General features: G+C 48.1%; 1 protein-coding gene across 5 annotated transcripts in view; it reads right to left on the bottom strand.

Annotated features, from left to right (window-relative positions):
• Positions 1-1,709: 1,709 nt before the first annotated feature.
• The window catches only part of MVB12B (multivesicular body subunit 12B), a 102,433-nt gene continuing 93,737 nt past the window's right edge, over positions 1,710-10,405 (bottom strand). For all 5 annotated transcript variants that reach the window (XR_014521623.1, XM_083486019.1, XM_083486018.1 and 2 more), the window contains one exon: positions 1,710-6,765. Coding sequence is in view for 4 of the 5 variants with exons in the window: in XM_083486019.1 (XP_083342145.1) it covers positions 6,679-6,765 (87 nt within the window). In the remaining variant the exon portion in view is untranslated. The remainder of the gene's footprint in view (positions 6,766-10,405) is intronic.

Genomic DNA, 10,405 nt, shown 5'->3' with positions numbered 1-10,405 from the left:
ATCCCACACCCGCTCTGGGCTCAGGTTACCCCATAGCTGATTTTTTAATTTTTGTTTAGAGCATTTTATTAGAGTTGAGGTATGCACTCCAGTGGAGGGTGGTCCATTGGGGCAAATGGGGCACTGCCCCACCAATCTCAATCTGCCCTCAGACAGACAGCGCCCCTCACCTTCTTTCTTACAACCAGCCCAGGGGGTCACAATGCCTGCCAGCTTCCACCTCCTTAGTCTCCGTGTTGCCCTTGTAGAATTCAGCAGGGAGGAGGATGGGGGCAGAACTATAATTAGTAGGCTCTGGACCACCTACTGTTGGGCTCTCTGCTTTCTATCCCATCAGTCTCGTAACTGCACCCATCACTCCTGACCATTGGTCATGCTTGTTGGAGCTGGTGGGAGTTGCAGTCCAGCAACATATGGAGGGCACCACTTTGGCTATCCCTGCACTTGGGGGGGTGTTAATCTTTTGGAAGCCACATGCTAATAGTGGAAAGGGCCAAAACCAGCAATAGGCAGACCCACAGCTAAGATCAGGTGGGGCCGACTTCTTCTTTCTTTTTTCTCAAACTGCACACCGACCCCAAAAGGGCTAGGAAAGGGACAGACCATTCTTGCTGGAAGTCTGAGCTAACTGCTTGAGGAGGGCTTTTGAAATCAGGCCAAGAGCTAATAGCATTTCTTTTTAAAAACAATTTACAGTGGTACCTCAGGTTACATACTCTTCAGGTTACATACTCCGCTAACCCAGAAATAGTGCTTCAGGTTAAGAACTTTGCTTCAGGTTGAGAACAGAAATTGTGCTCCGGCAGTGTGGCGGCAGCGGGAGGCCCCATTAGCTAAAGTGGTGCTTCAGGTTAAGAACAGTGTCAGGTTAAGAATAGACCTCCGGAACGAATTAAGTACTTAACCCGAGGTACCACTGTATTGGCATTAAGTATTAATGCACTGTAACTGTTCTCTTTCTTTCTTTCTTTCTTTCTTTCTTTCTTTCTTTCTTTTGAAGTGTATTGGTAAGTCCCAATGACGCTGCCTGCTTTTGTTTTTTGGATAGAAATATGGAAGGAACTAGTATGTTTGCTTCTTGACGAGCAACAAATTGGGATGGAGTGCTAATCGGAACACTCAGATTGTGTGAGAATACTCCTCTAAACAGAAATGCCTTCCTTCGTATGGAAAGCTAGTGCCTCGGGGAGGAGCAGTCTAACCCAACCTGATCCTTGAGGTGCTAGCTTTCCCAGTGTAGGCCCTTTTTCAATACTGCCTGCACATCTTCCTTGGAGGTACTCCAAAAAGATCAGAGCCCGAAAGCCTATTATAGGAATGTAAGAAGCACTGTAGCTGGATCAAGCCAAAGGCCCATGTAGTCCAGCGTCCAGGTCTCACAGTGGCCATCTAGATGCCTCTTGGAAGACCACAAGCAGGTTCTGAGTGCATCAGCTCTCCCGCCACTCGTGCTTCCCAGCAACCGATAATCAGACGTACCACGCTCTGGAGAAATATCAGATCAGAATGCAGATGGATGAGTTGCATATCTGAATGGCCAACCACATTAAATAAGAAAGCCCTAGCATCTCAAGGAGAAGCCTAGGTTAGAAGGACACTTCTTCCTGAGCTGCTAGATTTTCACAAGCAGCAGGTGGGGGAAGCATTTGAACTTGCAATGCCTCCACCTGAACCAAAATTCAAAACTCCGAAGAAGAAGAAGAAGAAAATGAAACTGGTTAAAACTTTTATTTAACAAATTATATTAAGAATACAGGCTAAATTTTCAGACACAAACTTCCCTTTTAAAATACAAGGAAGGCAATCTAAAATAAATATGAAAGGATAATATTAATAGGATTAATAATGAACGAGTTAATCCACTTTCAATGTCCCATCACAAATAAAATGCATAGCATCTTAAAAATACACACACACACACACACCGCACATATGCACACACACACACGCACAAATACAATACAACTGAAGATTCCCAACTGCATAAAAAAGTGTTTCTTTTTGCCTGTATGATCTGATGTCATAAAAAATTGTCAACTTCTTGTTAATGTATTTTATATTTGAGCACTCTTAAGTCACCTGGGCAAAACAGACCCACAGTTGATTTTTTTTTGAAAACAGAGCACCAAGCTTAATCATTAATTGGGGGGGGGGGAGGTGGGGTTGGGGTTGTGTGACTCTCCAGTTCGAAAGTCATAGGGCTGCCATACGTCCGTTGCTCTGGATCTTAGCGTCTCTGTAAAAAACAACAACAGCTCAACAATTTTGGGGGTGTTCTGTGGTGCCCTCCAAATGTTGGTGAACAAAAAAACCCCATTAGCCCCAGCAACTATAACCGAAGTTTAGGTACGACAGGAGCTGCAGTCGAGCAGCACCTGGGAAGCACATCGACAACATCTGGAGCAGGCACAGCCAGACTCCCAACACACATTAAGCACAGCCAGTGGTTAACCAACAACTCCTGAAGAGTCACAATCAACCCAATCCTAATGGAAGATTGTCTTCCATATCTACTTGGAAAATAACCAATTTACTCCACAGATTTGAAGACAGGAAGGTGCCTTGTACTGAAACAGACCGCTGGCCCTTCTAGTTCAGTACAGTGGTACCTTGGGTTACAAACACTTTGGGTTACAAACTCCACTAACCTGGAAGTAGTACCTCAGGTTGAGAAATTTGCCCGAGGATGAGAACGGAAATCACATGCTGGCAGTACTGCAGCAGTGGGAGGCCCCATTAGCTAAGGTGGTACCTCAGGTTAAGAACGGTTTCAGTTAAGAACAGACTTCCGGAACGAATTAAGTTCGTAACCCGAGGTACCACAGTACTGTCTACGCTGACTTGCAGTAGCTCTCCAGGGTCTCAGGCAGGAGGGTCTCTCCAAGCCCCGGAGATTTCATAAACTGAAACGGGGATCTTCTGCATGCAAAGCAGGCGCTCTGCCAGTGAATTTTAAACCCATTTGCGCCATCAGATGCTCCTTAATGCATTCAGTTGTGGCATCATCATTGCTGAGGAAAGCTGGGAATCATTTTCACAATTGCAGCTGCACTTTTTTTCAGCCACCATAAAATCACAGGAGTAACACGACTTATATCCAGCCCAGTGCTTTGTCTCATGTTTGTCTCTGAGATCTAAAGCAGGGGTCAGCAACCTTTTTCAGCTGTGGGCCGGTCCACAATCTCTCAGACCATGTGGTGGGCTGCACTATATATTTTTTGGGGGGACGGGGGCGGGAAATGAACTAATTCTTATGCCCCACAAATAACCCAGAGATGCATTTTAAATAAAAGCACACATTCTACTCATGTAAAAACACCAGGCAGGCCCCACAAATAACCCAGAGATGCATTTTAAATAAAAGGACACATTCTACTCACGTTAAAACACGCTGATTCCCGGACCGTCCGTGGGCCGGATCTAGAAGGTGATTGGGCTGCATCTGGCCCACGGGCCTTAGGTTGCCTACACCTGATCTAGATGAACACATGGCCAATGCCAAGGAACCAATCCCTTTGTCTCCCCTCATGGTGGTTGCTGGAATGACCCACAGGAAGCACTTAAAAAGGTTGTGTGCACACAACAAAAGAGACGTGTGTGCAAATTGTTGCATTTGGCAATGTACAGACAGCTTGCATCGCTTCCTTTTTCTGAGACAAAGCATCACCTGTGAAACGCATTTGTCATGGTTTGAAAAAGCCTCAAGACAATGTAGGCTGTTCAGAACACACTGAATGCTATACCAGCAACCTCCAGTGGGGGAAGACAAGGGTCAACCTGTGCTTTTCCAGTAGATAAAGGGCTGGTTGTGAAAGTCTCTGTGGGCCTCTCAACAAGGAACAGGGGGGACTCAAGTGGTTTCTGTACGCTCTCATTTTAGGCACAGCCTGCCCCCTACAGGAAAAATTAACAGTGGCAGGCTCCAACGCACCAGCTTTTTCCAGGTTTGTAAGAAAAGGGCCTTGGTCTTCAAAATAATCACCCTGGCACTAACAAACTATTTTTTTCATTTCATTTTTTCATTTCTTCTAATGATCCATAGGGCCTAGTTCTCAGCTGAGGTGGTAAGCCTTTTTGTGGACCTGACCCCCCAACAATAATCCTGCCACCTAGCATGTCAGATCAAAAGGGGGTAACCTAGACTTTCCCCTGACGCGCTAGATCTCTACATGGGGGATTGGCTTTTGTGTATGTGTTGGATGGGGAACAGTCTATGATGTGAGTCCCCACCTGCAGTTTCAAGTGGTACATTCCAGCCATAGCTTTTGCTGCTCCATGGGTAATCTTTGGGGTTCAGAGTGGGAAAACAGGGCGAAGGGAGAACAGTGACAAAGACAGCAGCATGTAGATCAGGGGTGGGAAACCTCTGGCACTCCTGCTCCCATTAGCCCTAGCTAGCATGGTCAATGTCAGGGATGATGGGAGTTGTAGTCCAACAGCTACTGGAGGGCCACTGCTTCCCTACCCTTGCTCTAGAAGACGGATTCTCCAGATAAAGACGGTGGGGCAATGTGTGTCAAAAACCTGGAGGAGAGAAAGGCCCATGAAAACACTCTATCAAGTAAACACTGCTGTGAACTGTGAGTGAATGAAACAGCAGCAACTCAGTCCACCAAAAAGCTTCAGATCTGCCTACCCACCCACTTGGGCTGGAGAGGATTCTTATAACTCTGGAGTTGCAAGCAGTACTGGGTCAGCCTATAGGCAGACTATAGGCACATGCTTAGGGCACCAGCAAAGCAGAGGCACCAAAAAAGAAGAGAAGAAAAAAAGACACTTTAAAAAGAACTTGACATTTGGTATTTCAAAAAAGCATTGAAGTCGTCATCATAGGAAAAATCTGAATTTTGTTAGACATAGAATAGTAGCCAAATGGGAGATTAGGGCTACAGATAATAAAGTACTAGGAGCATCCCACACCATCAGGAGGAAGATGGTATGCCTATATCAACTTTCATCCATGCACTTAACCTCGGAAGAACAATTAAAGAACATGCTTGCCAAACAACTCACAAGAGCAGCTGCCTTTCTATGACCACCGTGTTTTAATTTGAAGACTGTTAGACAATCATTATTTACATGTTACACAGCTGAACCTTTCCACCTGAAGAGGGCAGTGGGTAGGGAGAAGTGTTAATAATCCTGTCCCTCTTTGCTGCCCCTCAAAAACATTTTGTTCTCTCCGGCAGGGACTCTCAAACAGCAGCACATGAGATCACACAGGCTTTCCAAAATAACATTAAAAAATAATAATACAGTTAACAGATTTCACCAAGACATGCATTTGGGTCTCGAACAAGACACTTGTCGTGAGCATGCTGGAGACTGAAGTTTAAAGTTGTCCGTGGACTGGCGAAGTGGGACCAGACTTGTTGTGAATTGAAGTCTTAACTCCCTTCTCAGGAGGCTTCCAGAGGCACACATGGTGGTCGCTCTCATCATCAAGCAGCCAATAGGGGAGAGAAAGACTTTAGGAGCCAGCTGCTGCGACCGGCATGTTTTGATTGGCTGTTTTCTTAGCTGCCATATTCAAGTATTTCTGGGGAGAGAATGGAAGTCTGGACATCTTTCCAGGCAGTCTGCATTCAGAGACAGATAGACAGAGCGCACCACAGAGCATCTCCCACGCTTCCAGGCAAACATCTAGGTCTATTTCTTTTCAGCTGGAAAAAAGAAGCGGCCCCCACCAACAGGCCTTGGAAACCAAGTAAGGTGGATAGCATGATCTTTGGATGAAGAATGGCTTTGCTAGTGGGACTGGGAGAGTGGATCTCCAGGCTTCTTCATGAGCCAGAGGGAAGTCCAGGCCACAAAAGGTCTTCAGCTCATTTCCAACTGCAAACAATTGGCTGTGTGGGATTTTCATGGCAAAGAAGGCAAAATTGTTGGCTTTTCTTGTTTACTTTCTTCCCTCCTCCAGTGCCGAGTGAAACTGTCACAGGTTATGGAAGAACACCAGCCAACCAAAAGCACAACCCAGTTTATTGTCTCTGTTCAGTCCAGACATAAACCTCAACCTTGTATAGAGATTGAGGTACAAGTTTAGAACCAATGATATGCTGTGATTTTAGAGTCCCACATGAGCAGTAAGACTGCACTGGATTGGCGGTATTCCAGAATGAGCTGGGAGATCACTGTTAAAAGCCACAGATGAGGTGGCTGTGACTTCCTAGACGGTGCAAGGCGTTTTGGAGAAAGATGCCTTAACTGGATTTTAACCTGGCAGAACCAGTTATCAGAAACAAAGCGAACATCATCATAAAAAAGGCGATGGACCAATACATCCATCAATCCAACACATTGGTTAGCACGGTTATGATGCAGAGTGGACCCTGAAAGGAGATATGGGAGGTCAAGACAGTTGATGAAAAGGGTTAACGCAGCCAAATCAAAATCTCTGAAGCAAGGAGAGATATCAAAAATAAAAAGAGAGAAACAAAGAAGAAATAAATCCTATCCAGTTATTTTGTACAAAGACAGCGACAAATCATCAGACACAAGAAAGAGAAAGAAAGATAAGAGTCCCCTTTGCTGGAAAGGGTTCCAGTAACACTGCTTTTGTGGGGAGGGGAGAATAAAGGGGTTTGGGGAAAAGGTTACGTGGAGAGGAGGGGAATCACTCTCCCCTCTCAGTAGTACATGTGCTTCCCCTCTCCGTGGCACCCAGGGGTGGGGGCTTCAGGACTGCTGGAGCTGTGGACATCGAGTGGGGCTCGGGGGGAGCCTGGCTGCAGCGCTCTGCTCTGTCCGGAAGCTGTAATCGTACTGTGGGAAACAGAAATAGAGATGTGTTGAGCTGGATTCACAGATAAGCCACACCACACAACCATCAAACAGCCAAGGCAGCTGAGGAATGGACACCTAGAGATTTTAAAGCAGACTCTTTCCCAAGCTGACCTGACTTGTGTTTGGGTAACAAAGAGAGGCTTAGGTCGTCATCCACCACATGCATTTAAAGCACATGGCTTCTCTGCAAAGAATCCTGGGACATGTAACTTGCCCCCTTACAGAGCTATAAACCCAAGCACCCTTAAACTACAGTTCCCAAGATTCTTTTGGAGGTGGTGAAGCCACTGAGGTTTGGTTGGCTTTCTCTAGGGAATGAGTCTTTCATGTGGCAGCCCCTGGCCTGTGGAACCCCTTACCAATAGAGGTTTGGCACGAAGCACCCTTCCCTTCCGGAAGATGACTTCAGGAGGGGAGAAAAAGGCTTAGTCAGGTCTTTACATCACTATATTTTTCCTTTCAACCCATCAGCATTTGCTGATGTTTTTAATTATAGTTTCATGCATCTCTTGCTCATATTATCCTTATCTGCTGCATTCTGCCTTGCTGTATTTTAATGGAAGTGCATATTATGATTTTGCAAATAAATAAATAAATAAATAAATAGCTTTAAGTGTAAGGTGTAGATGTGACAAAAATCCCTAAATTAGGTAATCTCCTTAAGTGATTTTGGGGTGGGGAGTGTGTGGAGGGAGTGTTAGTTCAGGGGTAGGGAAGCTGTGGTCCAGGGGCCAAATCTGGCCCTCCCTTTTATCTGGCACTCACTCCAAACCATATATGTCCCTCACAGGCCCTGCTTTGCACCCTTCTTGCTTGAGTGCTTCTGTTCCTGGCTGAAATGTGTTCTTGCCTCTTGCTTCCCTGGATGGAAGATGGAAAGGAACCAAGCTAGTGCACAAAGCTTTAACATTTAAACTGGTCTGGGGAAAAATTCTGAGAGCCAGACAGAGAGGCCTGGGGGCCACACTAAACTATTTGGCCTAAGGGTTTTTTTGGTGTGTTTTTTTTTTACATGCAGTGGCAGAGTAAGTACAACCATCTCCCCAACACATGGAAATTCTTTCAGCTGGGGAGGGTGTGTGTGGAGGATTCCAAATCATCTGTTCCTGCAGATGTCCCTAAAAGCCCATGGCTCCTGCCTGACAGGATTAAACCAGAGAAGTGTCTTCATTGAGCTGTTACTTAAATCAGCATTTACTCCAAAGCCTAGTGTGAACAGTACATGTAGAAATACTGCCACCTTGTGGCCAAACCACAGTGCAACACCAACAGTAAACATTTGAATACTAGTTACAGATAGGTAGCCGTGTTGGTCTGCCATAGTCAAAATAAAAAAATTCCTTCCAGTAGCACCTTAAAGACCAACTAAGTTAGTTCTTGGTATGAGCTTTCGTGTGCATGCACACTTCTTCAGATACACTTCTTCAGATACACTAAGTGTGCATGCACACGAAAGCTCATACCAAGAACTAACTTAGTTGGTCTTTAAGGTGCTACTGGAAGGAATTTTTTTAATTTGAATACTAAATACTGTTTCCGTACTGGCTGGTCCCATCTTACTTCCTGGATGAGACCAGAGATCCATCCAGCCCAGCATAACCTATGACCATAGGAAGCCTGCTAATAATATTAATAGGCTCTTGCGCATTTCTGAGGCTTCAAAGCACATGCTGCAATCTGCAGGGTAAGCCAGTATTGGTGTCCTGAGAGTGGAGCTGCCCACAAGCTGCTGCAATGGAATTCTCATCTCCTAACAAGATGCTCCTGCTCTAGACTCCAACCAGCTACTCAGCCATGCCTTCGTGCAGCATACAATAAGAAGGTGCCAGTTCACTTGTATCTCACCCGATGCTGGACATTCTGTGGCTTCTGGAGGCCACTGAGCATGCTCAGTCCCTCAGGGGGTCTGGGTTTAGGGGCCTCCATCGCATTTCGGCTTTTTTTATAAAAAAAAGTTTCGCATGCATACGTATCTTAGGTTCCACATCAAACAAGCATTGCTTCATTCACAGTAGCCCAATTTTTGTGCCATTTATGCTGGCATGGAACCTCTGAAGTTTGCTGTTAAAGAGGGAAAGCTGGTTCCAGGTTAAGAGGAGGCAGCTGAGGTCACTAGTGTTGTAAGAACAGTTTGATCTTCAAGCCCCACGGAGGACCTTAAGGTCCATAAATAGCAACACCCTAGAGCAGTGTTTCCCAACCTTTTTTGGGCAAAGGCACACTTGTTTCATGAAAAAAATCTCGAGGCACACCACCATTACAGCCCCGTGACGTCAGCGCGCAGCGTCACGCCGGGAGGGACATGAATTGCTAGCAAATTACATAATCACCTCCTTGAGGGCTGGCTCATCTTCTCCGAAGGCAGAACCCCATTAATTAACAGCACAGACTCACACCATAGCCAAGACGAGGGGGGAAAACCTCAGTCATGCACAGTCATGCACATGTGGGGGCTAAATGAGGACGAAGACCGGGCAGAGAGCAGGGTTCAAATCACCCCACCTGGCCAGGACAATCCCTGGGTGCTCCCTTGGGCCACTCGCCTGACCCACCTCGCAGGGCTGTTGTTGCGAGGATAACACGGGGAGAACCACGCGCGCCCCCGGGAGCTCCTTGGAGGAGAAAGCAGGCGATGAATGCAATGCACGAAATATATGAGAGGCGACCAGGTTTTGCAGGTGAGGGGCCCCCGCCAGCCTCCGCTTCCAACACCCGGCGCAACGACGCCGAAGTTTCCCCCCCGGGCTCGGCTCGGGGAGCAGCGCTGCTCCCCCCGGCTCCCCTTCGCCCTCCCGGCTCTCTCTGCCGCCCACTGGGGACCCCCCTCACCTGCCAAGTCCGGAGCGCTGGTGGAAGTTGCATGCATGCATGCAGGGCGCCGCGTTGCCATTGCATTGCACTGCACTCCATGCAACGCCTGCACGCATGCATTGCCTTGCACGCCCGCCAAGGGGTCTCCCCGCGGTCCGATGCGTCCCCTCCGGCGCGGATGCAGCATTGCAAAAATAACACCCCCCCGACGCAGCCCTACCTGGGGGGCAGCCTCCGCCGCTCTGCCTCCGCGGGGATCCCCGGGCTCCATCCTGCCGCCCGATCTCCGCGGGGGCGCAGGCAGGCTGCGCGGGGTCTGCGCGGAAGAGCCCCTGCCCGCCCGGCCGCCGCCACTGCGCTCATTCCATGGCCGGGAGAAGAGCACTTCAAACAAAACGCCCAGCCCGCCAGGCCACGCTGGGAAACGTAGTTCGTGCACCCCGCACGGGCGCGGAGCCCAAGGGCGAGGGGACTACGGATCCCAGCAGCCCCCGCGCCGGGGACGGAGGGGGAGAGGCCGGGTGCAGGGATGGAGGGACGGGTGGGCGAGCGAGCGAGTGAGTGGCAGCCGCCAAGCCTTGGCCGAGAGCCAGGAAGGGCCTCCCCGGAGGAGGAGGAGGAGGGAGGCGCAGAGCGGGAGGGAGGGAGGGAACCCCAGGGGTCATCTAGCGACGGCACCCCAATCGAAAATTTGACTTAAAAAAAAAATCTTTCGAATTTTTTAATTTTTCCCGCGGCACACCAGGCAACATCTCGCGGCACACTAGTGTGCCGCGGAACAGTGGTTGGGAAACACTGCCCTAGAGGT

The sequence above is a fragment of the Podarcis liolepis genome, assembly GCF_965112155.1.
Source record: "Podarcis liolepis genome assembly, chromosome: Z".
NCBI lineage: Eukaryota > Metazoa > Chordata > Lepidosauria > Squamata > Lacertidae > Podarcis > Podarcis liolepis.
Note: the sequence above shows the minus strand (reverse complement) of the source record. Positions and strands in the feature narration are given on the sequence as shown.